Source organism: Mytilus edulis, chromosome 9 (genome assembly GCF_963676685.1).
Source record: "Mytilus edulis chromosome 9, xbMytEdul2.2, whole genome shotgun sequence".
In the NCBI taxonomy this organism is placed as follows: Eukaryota; Metazoa; Mollusca; class Bivalvia; order Mytilida; family Mytilidae; genus Mytilus; species Mytilus edulis.
The window spans coordinates 74,906,220-74,924,504 of NC_092352.1; the positions used below are offsets into that span (position 1 = coordinate 74,906,220).

At 31.9% G+C, this 18,285-nt stretch overlaps 1 protein-coding gene across 1 annotated transcript in view; it reads right to left on the reverse strand.

The window, feature by feature from the left end:
* Nucleotides 1-16,046, reverse strand: part of LOC139489022 (uncharacterized) — a 270,345-nt gene extending 254,299 nt beyond the window's left edge. The window contains exons 1-2 of the mRNA XM_071275062.1: nt 15,668-16,046; nt 12,780-13,142 (exon numbers count right to left, since the gene is read on the reverse strand). Coding sequence (XP_071131163.1) covers nt 12,780-13,142; nt 15,668-15,788 — 484 coding nt within the window. The 5' untranslated portion in view covers nt 15,789-16,046. The remainder of the gene's footprint in view (nt 1-12,779; nt 13,143-15,667) is intronic.
* Nucleotides 16,047-18,285: the final 2,239 nt, after the last annotated feature.

The window sequence follows — 18,285 nt, forward strand, 5'->3', positions numbered from 1 at the left end:
AGGCATCGACCCAGTGGTAGTAATAAAATCAACGGTACCAATTTTGTTGCACCAGATGCGCATTTCGACAATACATGTCTCTTCAGTGATGCTCGTGGCCAAAATATTTGAAATCCAAAGCATATATAAAAGATGAAGAGCATATCAACAAATTATTTTTACTAAATTGTTAGTTGCGACATGTCGTAAGATGTAAATTTTGATTGCAAGCGTACGTTGAATGTAAAAGGGAGTTTTCTCCCCTCTTGTATTTAAAAATACGCGTTTGGTGATATAACTCATTAACTAAATATAATAAAGACCTATGGTCTTTTGATTTGAGGTCCTTGGTTTATGACCTTGAAACTGATCTCAAGGTCATAGCTTAATTTGACGTTCTAGATTTTGACCTTTGCTTTTATTCTATATGTATACATTATAAAGATATACAACTTTTAGAAAAAGATATCAAACCATTTAACCTTGTAAAAAACAACCGGAAGTGACCTTTGTAAACCGGAAATAGCTATTTTTTTGTACTTTTTAATATAAAAGTATATAGAACCAGATATTTTTGGAATCAGTGTCAAGTAAATATTCAAATATAATCGGAAGTAACATTTTTCAAACCGGAAGTAACAAATTATCTCCCTTATTTAAAAAAAAATGTATGGAAACAATATATTTTTGGAATCAGCTTACTAGGAGCTATCATTTGACGATTGAAATGACATTTTAAACTTAGTTTCACAACTTTTCATATCAAAATACATTGTTTTGATTGAAAGACCTTCAATTGTTCTCTGAACAATTGGTTTTTAATTTTTTTTTTTTTCTTCCGTCTAATTTTGTTCTTGCGATAAACATTTGTTTCGCAATATGTCGCTTATATATTTGGTATATGATATCGAACAGTTTATGCACTTTTGAAATTTACCCTGCGTAAACGAATACTTTTCTTTGTAGGAGTTATCTCCCCATACACTGTTTTCCTTGTTGGCGCATCTCCTTCGCAACCGTAAAAGATTATGACAAATTTATTTTACAAAATTGCTCGTTATATCCTTCGCATGATTTGTCCTATTTTGACCGAAGCGATATGACCGCTCCATATGAGAGTTATTTCCCCTTATGCATCTGATATAAGTGATATGAATTTCTATCTTATAAATCATAAGTGATAGAGACCTAGGATCTTTTGATTTGAGGTCCTTGGTCCCAAAAAATGAAAATTAGGTCAAGGTCAAAGGTCAAGGTCATATTCTAATATTTGAATTTGGCTTATTTTCACTTATATCCAAAGACTGTATAAGATATCAACAAATTATTTTTACTAAATTGTTAGTTGCGACATGTTGTAAGATGTAAATTTTGATTGCAGGCGTACGTTGAATGTAAAAGGGAGTTTTCTCCCCTCTTGTATTTAAAAATACGCGTTTGGTGATATAACTCATTAACTAAATATAATAAAGACCTATGGTCTTTTGATTTGAGGTCCTTGGTTTATGACCTTGAAACTGATCTCAAGGTCATAGCTTAATTTGACGTTCTAGATTTTGACCTTTGCTTTTATTCTATATGTATACATGATAAAGATATACAACTTTTAGAAAAAGATATCAAACCATTTAACCTTGTAAAAAACAACCGGAAGTGACCTTTTGTAAACCGGAAATAGCTATTTTTTTGTACTTTTTAATATAAAAGTATATAGAACCAGATATTTTTGGAATCAGTGTCAAGTAAATATTCAAATATAATCGGAAGTAACATTTTTCAAACCGGAAGTAACAAATTATCTCCCTTATTTAAAAAAAATGTATGGAAACAATATATTTTTGGAATCAGCTTACTAGGAGCTATCATTTGACGATTGAAATGACATTTTAAACTTATACAACTTTTCATACCAAAATACATTGTTTTGATGGAAAGACCTTCAATTGTTCTCTGAACAATTGGTTTTTAATTTTTCATAGTGGTTTTTTTCTGATTAATTTTTCATCACTGATTTTATTCTTACCTTTTACATGCTATTATAACAATAATAACAACGATAACGATAACAACAGCCACAACAATACCAATAACTAGACCTGCAAAAAAATAGATTGTTAATTCTAAATAATATTCGCTTACTATTAAAACCTTATGTTGTTTATAAGACATTAAGTGTAAATTGTTAACAGAATATATCTCATCGAAATTTTTTATTTTCATTGAATTAAAAATTAAAACAAAAACACCGAATCCCAATTCACAAAAGGGAGTCTATAAAATAGTCGCACAATACAAAGCAAAGTATTAAAAAAAGCCGTTGGTTAATAATATCAACAATTCAATCAAATTTTAAAAATACTTTTAAATTGATTTTGAATTCCTAGCATTTTTAAACGTTACCAATTTCAAAGTATTTAGATAGGGGGATTCGAAATATTCCCGATGTTGCTAATAAATTATATGATTTAAGTGCACACAACAGGTTCTGGAATAAATTATTATATTGATTTACCTCTTATTGTCAGTGTTTTCACAAGTTTCATATTCAGTCTTGCATATCATTATACATGTTATAAAAAAGAAACGTTGTCATACTTTTCATTTTTTTAAAATGCATGAAATATTTGTTAGATAATGTATACTTGACATGCAATAATTTAAGTAATTTATACCTGATTTTCCATTCGATTTTTCCTCTTTTTTGTCATCATCATATGAACTCCAAGTAGAACTAGACTGTGTGGTTGAAATGTCAGCTTTAAAAAAATGACAAACAGAAATGTATAACATACTAAAAATTCTTTAATTGAGTTGTTTTAACAATAACTTTCTATTTCGCTATTTTTGTTTTCTGTACAATGATCTTGATTTTAAACAAATAACTATTTTAATTCGCATTAACATTTTTGCACGAAAAACAAACATATATTTATAGAGCCTTTATATGCAGATGGCCATTTATAAGAGACTGTTCAAACATATATGTTGTCTTTTCGTATTCAAATGGGCATTTAAACACAGAATTTGCTGTCATCAACAAATAAACAAGCAAATTAATAATAGGAGTAACAAAACATAATTTTAGCAAACTCGTTAGAAGCTCCTTTAATACAACATGTAACACCCGTCTAAGCAACAGGAGAAACAAAAGCAAACATTCATTCTACACAGAATTATAGTAGTCGTTGTGTAAATATGATCTACAATCTATGGAACGCCGTAGCTGTCTTATGTGGAACTCTGATATTACGTTATGTTGTTTTATTATTACTTGACGATGTTTTGACATTACTCAATATGGAATAGTCATTAATTAATGATATTTCGATATTACACGATATGGTTTCGTATAACTTGATATTATTAGTTACATAGTGTGCTAGTGACCTAATACGGTATATATGGGGTCAGTAAATTCCATATGGGGTGAGAGCGAAGCTCGAATCCCCATATGGAATTTACTGACCCCATATATACCGTATTACGTCACTAGCACACTATGTAACGAATTTATCTTGCCGACTATCTTAACGTGTGAAATTAAGACTAGTGATTCTCAAAATGAGAAAGTCTACTAAGAAAATCCTTCCATTGATCCTACAAAAACAGATGCCAACAATAACGACTTGTAAGGTTTAAATGTGTTTTATGAATTTTTTTCAATCTTAATCATCAATTTCTTCGTCTGTTGGAACTTTTAAGATTTTTTCTCAGTACCGTTTTGTTTTTTATAAAGGGACATAACACCTTTACTAACCGTGTATGAAATAAGCCCCGCCCCCTTCTTACCTAATAAGGAATATAAAGGGACGTAACTCCACAACTAACCGTGTATGAGATAAGCCCCGCCTCCCTACTAACCTAATATCAAATATACACGGTTTGCACGCGGACGCTTTTAACCAATCATATTCCTGAAAATGTATAGGAGGTAAGATAAAGTTTTGTTATTACTCTACATTGTTTTCTCATTACTTGATGTGGTTACACCATTGTTTAATGTGGTTGTGTCGTAAGTCATTGTGGTTTTCACATTACTGATTTTATTTCATTACATTAGATGTGAATGTAACTTAACGTTATGTAGTTGATTCATTCCATGATATGGTTTTGTTATTTCGTAATGATGACTAGCTTATTCTTTATATGGGTTAACATTACATAATGATGTTTCAATATTTGACGATTTTACACTACATGATGTGTTTTGTTTCATTATTTGATGTGGTCCTGTCATTCTTCGTTCTGGGTATCCCATTACTTGATGAGGTAAAACCACGTGACCATTTCGGAAAAAAAATCTGATCTTTTTATTAGATAGATTTCCATGTTGTATGTGCCTAGGATGAGTGTGGGCATCCAACGAATTAAAGTTCAAATTAAAGTTGAGATTACTGTTCAAGTAAAACTTTGAGTTAGTCTTCACAGTGTAGATACTATTCTCTACGCTATCTGGAAGTCGCGATTTTCGAAGCGATGATTTCCAACTGGCTAACAGGACGGTTTTGACTACGGTGACTTTGTTTACTCCTATATCTATGAAGTGCTTTTGGCATCTTCAAGGTATGTATAGCATCATGAATATGAGTAACTGTAACAAAAACATGCATTATAATATAAAATATACGTGTGCATCACACCAACTTGATAGAACAAAGTGAAATCGATGGACATTTTGCTCTCGTAGTACAAAGCAAATAATCTTTTATTGCAAATATTTGCATCAGTTTACAGTTAAATATATACTGTTTCAATATTCTTTTCGTATTTAAGTAGAATATTCGTATTTCCAATAAAAAAAATCTGTTTTCTTAAAGGTCCTGAAATAAATTACTGTACGATCAGTATAGAACTGACTGTATTCTAGAAGCGATTTTAGATTTTTTGACTGTATGACTAGTCGTGATTTTGAAGAGAAAAAAAACGGCAATTTGAAGGTATATACGTCTCTATGTGGTATTATGAACTGACCAGGGAACTATGTAGTTATCAAAGGTATCAGGATTATAATTTAGTACGCCAGACGCGCGTTTCGTCTACATAAGACTCATCAGTGACGCTCATATCAAAATAGTTATAAAGCCAATCAAGTACAAAGTTAAAAAGCATTGAGGATTTATAACTATAACGTGTAATTTTTTTCATCAGACAATACAAATATATTTCTGATGAACTTTGTAGACGGCAAAATAATTGTATTTTTGTTCCGTTAGTCTTATTTAAAATCATATGCCTAAAACATGTAAAACAGCAATACATGATTCGCTTGTGGACTTTGTAATAGTATCTCGTTGCAGTTATCTGTTTAGCTATTACATTTTTAGACTATTTACACCGTCCGCCGTTGACCAATTGATGGAAACATAAATCAAGCTTGTCTCTTTTAAAATTACAAAAAAACGGATAAAGAAAGCTTTGCGTAGGGGGATAATTCATGTGATATAATTTTGCTAAGTTTACTGAAATCATTACCTGTATCAATAACGAATGAATTTAAAATGAAAAGGATTTGATCAGTTTACTTAAAGCGAATTATGAGTTAATCCATATATGTCATTGTACTGATTGCATTTGTTAATTGCGTGGCAACTTGTGAAAATGATCATAATTTGCTTATGTACTTTCACCCTTGTTAACAGGATGTTCCACAAAAAAATCGGTTGGTGGTTGGAGGTTGTTGCGACCATTTTAACATAATGTATATTAAGTGGTTTGTGAGGAAATGCGCTTACAAACCGGCGAAACATATTGTACCAGTCCAACGGAAAGACGGACTGCATTATCACTATAAACCTCCGCTTTACAAAATAGTGTATACTTGAGTGTCAAAGAGACAGCTCTACATCCAAAAAAGAGTGAATAAACTGTGATCAATTAAAAGCTACAGTACGGCCTCGAATGTGTAAATAAGTGCATTCTTTTAATAATTAAATTTGTGTGTTTGTACAATTTTAAGTATAACGAAGGACATTTCTGAAACTTATATACATGTATATACAACAAACCTTCCTCTAATGTAACTTAGCAACATTTAAATATCCTTATACTTAATTTAGTAAGTCGAGAACACCCTATACAACTTAAACATGTTTCATAAGTTTTCAGGATGTGATTTTATTGAAATATATTTGTGTTATTTAGAAAAATGCCACCTTCTTATGTATCGTCAATAACTTTGAAATCCCCAACAGAATACAGTGAAATAAAGACTGAATATACAGTTTCAAAATATACAAATGAGACTGATCGTACAGTGAGAAATTCAAACAAGTGGCGAGTTGAACTTCGATTTTGACACATTTAAAGGTAGAGATCTAGTTACTCTAGTTGCAACATTGAATTTTAGTCACTTTTGAGGTAGAGTCTGAGGTAGAGTCTGAGAAAGATTCGAGTTTAAGTCTCATTAAGATTAATTACGATTTCGAGTTTAAATTGTATATCGCTGAACAATGGCTTTTGCTCGGGCTTCCAAAATGAAGGCTCTGGGGTATGCGTACAAAAGATAAACAATATTACAGTATACATTTTGTACAACACGCAACATATAAGTTGAAAAAAGCAAGATATGATGTGATTTCCAATGAGACAACTATCCGGCACCAGCGTTTAAATGCTGTGGATGTAACAACTTATATAAAGGCAACCGAAAAGCGTTCAACACATCGAATAGTATGCTACAAAAGGCCACCATGTTTAAATTTGAAATTTAATTCAAATGAAAAATCTAACGGTCTGTTTTATAAATAAACAATCTACCAAAAAAATATGACATACATGGTACAACGACAACAACTGAACTTCGTGCTACTGACTTCGGGCAGGTACATAGAGAAAGTGCACGTGTCGGAGTTTAACATGTATGTGAGGGCTAAATCTTAACTTAACATAGGACTGTTGCAGTAGTGTAACAGCTGAACATGAGAAAGTTCAATTATCCCCCAAAAGAGAAAAACATTATCACATGCGCACCTTCAGTTTATGTACAAACAGCCAACAGAGTAGAAACTTCTTATCATTTACACTGTAGGAGGAGTTATCTGGAAACGCTCCTCTTATGCAAGTAAATTTTCAAAACAATGACAAAGTTCAACTAGTATCTCCCAAAATAGCAGATATTAATAAAAATCGAAACCCTGACCACATGCACACAAAAGACAGTAACGAGAAATCGTCATCAGATTCAAACTGTAGGAGAAGTTTAGCGGAATAACTATATACCTATAATAGAACAGGGGTGAAAGAATATGCCCCACTCCCAACTTCAGTTGCGGGGGCATACAAACAGTTTCAATTGGCAGACTCAATAACTCGGTATAACTTGGTAATATGAATCCATCGGGGGTAATTTCAGGTGCTCTAGAAAGGTAAGGAGATTCTGCTCAACGTGTGGCATCCGTCGTGTTATTCGTGAAAGTACAAAACCAGTGATTTGGTTTTATTTGGAAGATCACATTCGAAGAAAAGATGATGGTATTATGTTTACGACAACTGGAACATATCCGTCGTCACATGTGAAACAGATATTTCCAAAAAAATAACCCCATTAGTGTTAGGTAGAACAGAAAATTCAATTGATAAAAAATAAAAGATTGATATTCGTATAAGTTCAAATGATCATTCACGCTAAAATAAATATAGACGAATTCTTATTTTATAGTACTGATCATTGTCGGATAGTCCGAGCCCTCAACACCATTGTTGAAAACCATACGATCTTTTTAAATTAAATATGACCGACTTAAACTGTTTTGACATGATAACTTTGTAAAGCACCAAGAAGTGTTTTAAAACTTGTATAAGAGTCATTCCTCAATACATGTATCAAGAATAAGCATCTACAGAATATCCTCTTTTAATTTTTTTTTTACCGATACATGTATCTATAAATGAACAGCCAGTCAACATTACATTTTACACTGACAACAGCAATATCAAGCAAGACACAGGGTTCCGCGGAATATATTACAAAACTATATATTACTGCTTCTATTTGATAACTAAGGGGGAAAAGGAAACGGCAGGACCAAGTGGTTTGGGGATATCCTAATTATGTCCGAAACACAGACTGTAAATTTTTAGTACTTTTTCTTATTATTGTCTGCCGTTCCCCTTTTTCATACCAAATAACTTTGAACAACCACTCGAACTTTAATCAAAACCCAATGGATATCGATACTATTCCATAGAACAAAAATCAAACGACATATTTAAAAATAGAACATGTTTTGTTTTCCGAAATGGGCACGTGGTTTTACCTCATCAAGTAATGGGATAAACTCATCAAAGAATAACAGGACCAAATCAAATATTGAAACAAACACATCATGTAGTGTAAAATCGTCAATTTTTGAAACATCATTACGTAATATTAAAACCATATATAGAATAGGCAAATCATCATAACGAAATAACAAAGCCACATCATTTAATGAAACAACCATATTACGTTAAGTCATTCACATTAAGTAATGTTAAAACCACATTGACTAATGACACAACCACATAAAATAATGGTGAATCCACATCGAGTAATGATAAAACCATATTAAGAAATGACAAAACTATCAAGTCAATACGACACCATATCGTGTAATATCGAAATATCATAGAGTATTGACTATTCCATATTGAGTTATATCAAAACATCATTATGTTATGTCAAAACTATATTAAGTAAAGACAAAATATCATGAAGTAATGGTAAGATAACATAACGTAATATCAAAGTTTCACAGAGAGATTATCTCGCTGTGTTGAAGACCCATTGATGGCCTTGGGCTGCTTTTTTCTCTTTGGTCGGTTTATTATTTCTTTGAAACATTTCCACATTTTCAAACGCATGCTTCAATTTTTATTAAACTTAATATACCTTTATTTGTTATATTTATTTGTACATTGGCAGCGTTTTTGTAAATATTGCTATTGAAAGTGTTGCTAACATAACAGGTGTATATTCCACTGTCCGTTTTATTCAAATCCGTGATAGTAAAATTTTCAGAATCATTAATTGGCTTGTCAGTGTTTTCTTTGTACCATTGGTAATTGGGTTTAGGATTCCCATTGGTTTTACAAATGAAATGTATACTAGAATCTTCGCCAACTACATAATCTGTTTTATTCGGATATAGTTGGATAGTTGGCATTCTCACTTGAACTGAAAAAAGAGTAATGCATACATATTTGCGAAATATTAACAATATTAACCTCAATTTAAAACTGCGTTTCTTAAACCATGTACATTTCGTAATGACTCTGGAGTTGACACACGGAATGAATTTTTTTTTAAACCTAAGATGACATGCTAAACTGGGAAGCACGACATACAAACCATGTATCATTTTAGTCTGAGTATGTTTGTTGACTTATTATTAACACATCATTGAGGAATTTAAGGAACTAAACTGTTTTTAAACATGTACCGATTATCAGGTAATCTGCATGTTGATATCGTACAATATCAGCTGCGAGACATAATATGAAGCTTTTTGTCGAGTGAGCGTAGCGAACGAGATCAAAAAGCCTTCATATAATGCCAAGCAGCTGATATTTTACAATATCAATATGCAGATAATCTGATAATCGATTTATCGGGCTATATTTGCGTGATTCAGAAGTGTTTTCTTTGTTTCACCAGGACACAAAAGATGACTTGAAAAGTTCGGGTCAAAGTTATTAACGTCGGGTCAAACATTATGACGTCGCTGATATGTCCGGGTCAAAGTTATTAAGGCCGGGTCAACGTATTTGACGTCACAAAGACATGATACGGAATAATATTAAGAGCTGAACAAAGTGATATAGACAGTGGGACGACCGATAAGAATTGTTATTGATTAATAAACCATGGAAATAAGCTTAAAAAATATAGGAACCTACTATTGGCTTGCGAAGGTTAAAATGCTTTTACGAATCAAAAAGTGTCGACCGTCTTATTATAAAATAGAAGCAGACAATCCAATAACATTACATACGTGTGAACCATTAACTGTTATATTCTACAGTCGAAACATCAGTTTGTGGTAAAAAAAAATACGTAACATTACTCAGCTATTTTTTTCTAAACACCAAGGAACAATTAGAGAAGGAAAATCCACAGGGCATGTGTTTGAATATACAGTTCCTGGCCAAAAGTATTCGTCATCAACGTTTTTTGCTATATATTTCATATAAAAAAAAAATCAAAAAAATATTATTAGGGCATTTATGGTTGGATTTTTATCAACAAGGCATCAAAAGACGAAGAAATGTCTAAAGTAAGTTTGTTTATTTAGTAATAGTTTTGTCTTCAAGTGTTTTTTGTGTTCTTTTGATGTGAACACATACAATACATTTTTTATTTGAATCTGGTTGAATATATAGCGAATTTCTGAATAGAAAAATATATTTGTGTTTATCTTGTGAAAATGATCCACAAAAAATAAAACCAAATAAACAAATAAACCTATGACAATTCTGCTTCTATTGGTACAAAGTTGCTTAAGGTAGATACATGGTATACCACCATCTTGGATTGTACAATCACAGTAAAAAATCGGTCTAGTTATTTGCCTTAATCTGCAAATTTGAAGACAGATTTGCAATTAAAAGGTTAGACTGTTTAATAATATAAAGAAAACTTGGTAATTTATTGTATAATTCAAAATATCTAAACAAATATCATTTTTTTTTTGCTTTTAGAATCATTTTTTTTCAAATGGGCCATTTAAGGGAAGATAACTCTTTTTGTAAAAAAATTATACTAGACTGATAGGGATTTTTTTTCTTTTTACTTGTAGCAAGAAAACAAGTTCGGTGACACCATTTTTTCTTTTTATTTTCTTAAAATATATGACAAAAACTATCTTTTTACAATTTATTTCAAAATTCTATCTCAAAATATTTTTTGTTATGAACACAAATGTGTTTTTCCATGAACAATCTAACCAAATTTAGGCAATTTTCAACGATTCATAGCTTGAAAAATAGCACGGTGACCCATACTTATTATTATATATTTGAAAAGCATAGAAAAATCTTCATTTTGGCTAAGTATAAAAAAATTCTGTCTCAAAAGATATTTACTTATGATCTACCTTAAAATCAAATCAAAGATGACCCCAAAATATATTTTTTTTTAAATGTAGTTTTATATACAAAATATATCCAAAAAGCTCAAATGGCGAATACTTATGGCCACACTCTAAATATATCAAAATTTGTGCAATAAAATACAAAAGTCTACAAATTTTCAAAAGAATTATTATATGTATAAGATCAAATGCTGTATTGTAAATGAAATGTCGTGTGATACGGATGTAAAGCTTTATCCGTTAGTTATTTTATTAATAAATACACAATATTCAGAGGAGGGACGAAACTCTGCACACGACACTCAGATGTGTCTTATATTATCAATCGATCGGGGGTGATAACGTGTCATTTATTAGAAGCATCAACTGGACATTAGAAATGTGCGGACTGAAATTATAAACGATATAGTCAGTAATATACAGTTGTAATGGTTATACAATATACATCCATGTAAACATAAATTAATAAACGAATTTGTAGTTGTAATCTTTTTTGGTCTGGAACATTTATACTTGTCATACCCGTATTAAGCTGCTTATCCCTGATGGCTTATTTCATACGCCATGGACATTTTTAAAATAGGATTCATTTGATTAGTGTAAGGGTTTTATTTGAGACCACATTTTATTTAATACAAAACTATTGATATTGTATTATTTTGTTCTTTATCTGTACAAAATTAAAACACGAGAAAACACAATCAGAGAACAAAGCCAACCAATACACAATTATACACAATTTTTAAAAAGGGGTATTGATTATATGGTTTGTATTGGGTATAAAAGTTCACCTAATATCTTGAATACAATCAAATTAATTCCACTAAAATGTAGTTTTATGCATAATGTAAGTATTTACTTGCGTATTTGACAAACATATCTGGACATTTTTTTTGAAGGCAGCCGACCAATACACAAATTATACACATTTTTAAAAGCTGTTTTAGTTCATGGTTTTTATTGGGTGAAACGTTTTCGTTACATCTTGAATTTAATCAAAATGCACCAAACAAATTTAGTTTTATGCCAAAGGTTAGTATTAACTCACATATTTGACAATTATATTTGGAGATTTTATTTGAAAAATCGTCGTTCTTTAGCGTCGTACTTAGTAGAAACGGATGGCGACTTACGGAGACCATTTATGTGTTAGGTTGTATGAACAATATTCTTTAAACCTTATAAATTTCAATGATTTCTACTAGAAAACTAACGCAATATTATCTTAAACTTGAGCCTTGTATTTTTTAGGACGTCGATTAAAATTCCCGCCATTACGGAATATACTTTTCAAATATCCAATTTTCAATTCTTTAATGCAAAAGTGATTTTCGATCATCAATAAATCCTTCTCTGAGAAAACTTGCTGTATTGTACATAAATGCAGTAGAGAACATTTAATTTTAAAATGCGTACAAATCGATCTTTACAAAATTTGAAATTGCCAAACGGAAGCTGAAATCGTACTACGTGACATGAAAAGTTTTACACACGACACCTTGGCTGTTGTCAATCCTCTACACAATATTTTTGTTTCTCCTATTTTGAAATGTCTTTGAGTTTTGTCATCGGCATGTGAGTTTTATCTGCCTAGATGAAAAATAACATAATGAAAATAACATCGTAATAAACTGATCTTAAGAAAAATCATTGTTTTACATAAGTAATAAATCAAAGTCAACATCTAAACAGACCTATTAAAAAGATTATGTTTAAAACTTATCTACTTACAGTACACCTTTATTGGTGTCGTTTCTACATATAATATATCTGATGTAGACATTGTTGATTCAACAACACATCGTATTACTGCATTGTTGTTTTCAGCCGTTACTTGGAAAGTTACGTTACTTTCACGATAGTAGGAACAATTGTCTGAAATCTCCCATGTTGATGTTTCAGAAGCTGTATAATTCATGTATAGTATGTGCCCATCGACATAATTTTCAAAGACAAATGTGGCTGGAGGGTTTCCTACATCTCCTGTACAGACAACTGTTACGTTGTCACCTTCAGCTATTCCAGCCATTTTGTTGTTTTGAGAATCTGCTGGTTGATTTATTACTAAAACGGGATTAGGAGTTGAAGGTGGCACTATGGAATAAAAATATGATGTATTACATGATCACTTGCAATAAAACTGTTCAATACCACAGTCCCACTAGGCCACGAAAATGAAAATTATGACAATCGCAGTGCAATTGTGCAGATCGCAGTAAGGTCGTACTACGGTCGTGGTGAGGTCTTCATGATCGTGATGACCGTGGTAAAATTTGAACATGCTCAAAACAATCGTGGTGCGGTCGTGGAAAAATCAGGTCGTAGGAGACGCGTAGTGAGAGTAAGTAAGATCGCAAAGGTCGCTGTACATCGTAGCGATAGCTTAGTGAAAGCGCGATTCTAGTCGGGGAATCTGAGCTCTGATCTCAAAGCTACTTTACTACGACCTCACTACATCCAACACGTTTTTACCGCGACCCAAACACGCTTCCATGACGACTATACTACGTTTATACAACGCTGTTGAAGACCATAGTACGATTTTAGTACGCCCATGATGTCCTCATTACGCTGTTCTCACGTTCACACTGCGATCATCATGCTCATTGTCATATGAAATTCATAAAAGCTCTCCAGCTTTTGTTTGTCTGTTTGTAATTTGGACCTCTTGTTCCTTATCGCCAACGGCTCAATCATTCTTGACACATCTGTGTCATCCCCACTATCGTTCACTAAAGCATCGTCATTTGATCTTGATGGACCAGCAATAAATTGTGATCAGGATGGAATGGTTTGTCCGACATTTATATCTGGAACAAGATTCGTTACTATGAGACCTCCCTCTGTCACTATCTATACACTTTCCTTTACGATGATTTTAATAGCATGACTGCGTTGTTTCGCAGAAACTCTACGTAGTAATAAAAAAAAGAAGGATTTATACAATATATATATATATGGAACATGATATTGACGTTATTGCAGGGTGCGTAGTAAGATCGCAATATGAACATATTATGATCATATATAGTATGGCCGTGGTAAGAGCGTGCTATAATCGCAGTAGAAGCGTTGTTAGATCGTGTTGCAATCGAATAAATCGTGGTATGGCCGTAGTGAGGACGTGATGGGCGTAGAATGATCGTTTTAATCGTAGTGAGGTCGCAGAATAAGCGTAATGAGAACATGGTATAATCGTAGCGGGATCGTTCTAGAAGCATAACGAGGACGTAGTAGCATCGTGATTGAAACGAAAATTTACATGTTCATGACACTCATACTGCGAGCTCACCACGATCTGAATTTATTTTATATAGCATTGAGCGAGGTGCGATCGTGGTCTAGTGGGACTGGGGCTTAAGCAATCTCATAATATTGACAAAAGAAATGACCAAAAACTCGATACAAAATATTTCTTTTGGTCCTATACAAATTGAATTTTTGCTATTTTTTACCGATCATACATTGGACTGATCTGAAACAGTAAAATTGCAGCAGCTCGTCAATAAAGCAACTGTTTTCATCAGCAGATATAAATATCATCACATAAACAAGTGATATGTTTCCTACCTGGAATTTACATCCGGTGGTTTTGCGATTTGATTCAAAATGTTGTTATATTTGCTATTAATGGGTTAATGATTCGATTCTATTTTAGATAAACATATGATGTATAAGATTTATTTTATATTATTTATCCTATATTGATGTTTATTGGTCTGAATTTTCAAATCGTTTTTCAAAACCGACTATAAATCATGCATTTTCACAAACAAAGGATAACGAATTTGCATATTAAAGGCAAATGCATTTATTATTTTAAGATGAAGGTTTCAAAAGTTTATTATAGTAAGTAATTAACAAAGGTACCAGAATTATAATTTCATACGCCAGACGCGCGTTTTGTCTACATTAGACTCATCAGTGACGCTCAGATCAAAATAGTTATAAAGCCAAACAAATATTATAGCAAACTCCAATAAAAACAAGTATTATAGCAAACTCCAATAAAACAAAATTCATGATAGTTTATAAGTAGCTATCGTAATTACTTGTAATAGTACCAGTTTGGGTTTAATAACTTTGATTTATATGTTTATGTATCAATTACATGGTCAATTTTATAAATTTCCGATTTACAAAACTATCAATTTTTCGAGAGAGAAAAATAGGTATTTTCTTATCCAACGCATAGATTACCTAAGCCGTGTTTGGCGCAACAAATTGGAATTTTGGGTCCTCAATGCTCATCAACTTTGCACTTGTTTGGTCGATGAGTCTTATATAGACGAAACGCGCGTCTGGCGATTTAAATATAATCCTGGAACCTTTTTGTTAAAAATCATTATCACTATTTTAATATGAATAATTTAACACATAATGGTTATTATTGTTATTTTCAGCAATGAACATTTCGAAAAAGATAAGGGGTGTCACTAATTGATGATAACTGCTGACATTTCTTGTCATCGGATATCAATTCCATTATAAGTTAGGTGCTTGTTTTGATCCCTTTATTTTTACATTGTATTGTCTGTCGTTTTCTCTTTAGATTTAGTTACCTGATTAGATTACGTGTTGTACTAATTGTAAGGGATAATTGACTAAATTTTACCTACCTTGTACTGAAATGCTTATATTGTTTGAAGTTGTTTTTCCTGGTAGACCCGAAGAAGCAATGTAGCTCACTGTACACGTATATATGGTTGCATCTACGCATAAAAGCTTGTTAAATATCATTACTGCCTTTGTCGATGATGTTTGGATATTTGTCAATGTAACTCTGCCTTCCAAATACTGTCCCTGTGGTGTAAATACTGAATTTAAATCCGGAATAAATGTTGCTATCGGCTCAAATAATATACTGCTCCTATTGAATGACGAAACAGACACATAGTCGATTTTAAGCACGTTTTCTTGTGTGTATGAACATATAATTAGTGTGTCATTCGCATTAATGAGTCCAGTTCCGTTTCGTGTACTTTCAACTGATAAAGTATGAATCTCTACAAAAGAAAATAAAGATCATAACACCTTTTTATTTTAATGTCAGTATTAAGACTTTATGTATAAGATTTTCTAAACTGCATAAACATTATACATTTTATGCTTTTAATTTGTATATGGGAAAACAATCAATATATTTTAAATTTTACAAGTCCTCTCAACAACAATCATTACGTCATCAACAGAATATCTGTTTTTATAATGACCTCAGATATAGGTTTCACTTCTTACCAAAGTTCTCTCCTCTTTTCCTGGACGGGATGTATGTTGTAAGAAATGTGTGTGTCCGTCTTTTTTACCATGCTTTTGTCTATTTGTGCTTGATGTTTGATGTTTCATGGCACCCCTCTTATATTTTTTTCTTTTTATAACACACAGTTTGAACCTTATTTTCTTGATTTATAGTATACTCAATAAAACAAAAAAAGATTTCAGAGGTCTTATTTATTAATTTTAATATAAAAAAAAATAAGTATTTTGTAACCATGACCTTTTTATAACTGCATGGTTTTACATTTCATCTTCTAAACAATGATTTACATTTCCATTTTGTAAAGTTGATAATAAACTGGAGGCCCTTAAGACCCCGTATCACTACCCTTGGATTATGTGCATATCCATATCGGCAAAGTTTGACTTTTTAAAAGGTCTTGCCTTGCTGATCATTTTTGTGATTCAAAGTGTTTATCTATCCATGATAATTTAAATCACATAAGGCATAACGGGAAAACAATGGTTTTTCACTATATATCATAAAATTGAGAAATGAAATGGGGAATGTGTCAAAGAGACAAGAACCCGACCATAGAGAAGACAACAGCAGAAGGTCACCGACAGGTCTTCAATGCAGTGAGAAATTCCCGCATCCGGAGGCGTCCTTCAACTGGCCCCTAAACAAAAATATATACTAGTTCAGTGATAATGAACGTCATGCTAAACTCCAAGTTGTACACAAGAAACTAAAATTGAAAATAATGCAAGACTAACAAAGGCCAGAGGCTCTGCGGCGGGGTTAGAAATGTTTATGAGATCTCAACCCTCCCCCTATACCTCTAGCCAATGCAGAAAAGTAAACGCATAACAATACGCATATTAAAATTCAGTTCAAGAGAAGTCCGAGTCTGATGTCAAAAGATGTAACCAAAGCTAGCTTTCGTGATAATTGGCAAGACACAAAATTGGTAAAATTTGTCATTTATAGGCAATAACTCTTATAGGAATTTGTTAAACAGTTATATATAAAATTGGTAGAGCTCATTAATATTATAATGATTTGTTTGCTACTTTCAGAATGTCTTTATTTATAATGGTTTAAAAATTGATAGACAAAACTTGCATTTTACCCCTATATTCTATTTTTATTCATTTAGGCCATGTTGGTTGATAGGTAGTGTCATCAGACACATTTTTTCAAATAGATACACGAGTGATGATTGGTTTGATTAAAAATATCTCAGTCGTTTCAGAGGAGATAATTACACAATTTTATTAAAATTGTTAAAAATATACTGAAAAAAGCAATAACTCCTTAAAGAGTAAATTGGCCAGGTTGACTAAGTTTATTTAACCTTGCTGTACATTGTTGTTGTTGACAGTTAACAGTTTACCTCTATCTATAATAATATTCATAATATTAACCAAAAACTGCATTTTTTTTAAAATTACCAATTCTGGCGCAGGTTGTTTGATTTGTCTGAAAATTTAAGGGCAGATGGATCTAAACCGATGAAAATTTACAACTTTAATATAAAAAAAAATTCTCAGAGGTTTCAGAGAAGTATTTTTGTAAAATTTACAAAAAAATGTAAACATTTACTATAAAGGACAGTAACTCCTTTAGGGGTCAATTTTGTCATGTTGGCTAAGTTGTAGATCTTACTTAAAGTTTGTAATACATTTTTGCTGATTACAATTTATCGTTATCTATAATAATATGAAAGATAATAACCAAAAATTGCAATTATTTCTCCTAAAAACTACCAATTGAGAGACAGGAACCCAATAACAGGTTGACTGATTTGTCTGAAAAATATCAGGGCAGATAGAACTTGACTAGAGAAACCTATTTCAACCCTCAAATTTGCTTTGGCTGCTTTGGTTTTGGAGATTATATCCAAAGTCCATATTTAACCACTATGTTCTATTTTTAGACATAGCGGCCATCATGCGTTGGTGGACCGGGTCATGTGACATATTTTTTTTTTAATAGCAATACTATTGTGGTCAAGTT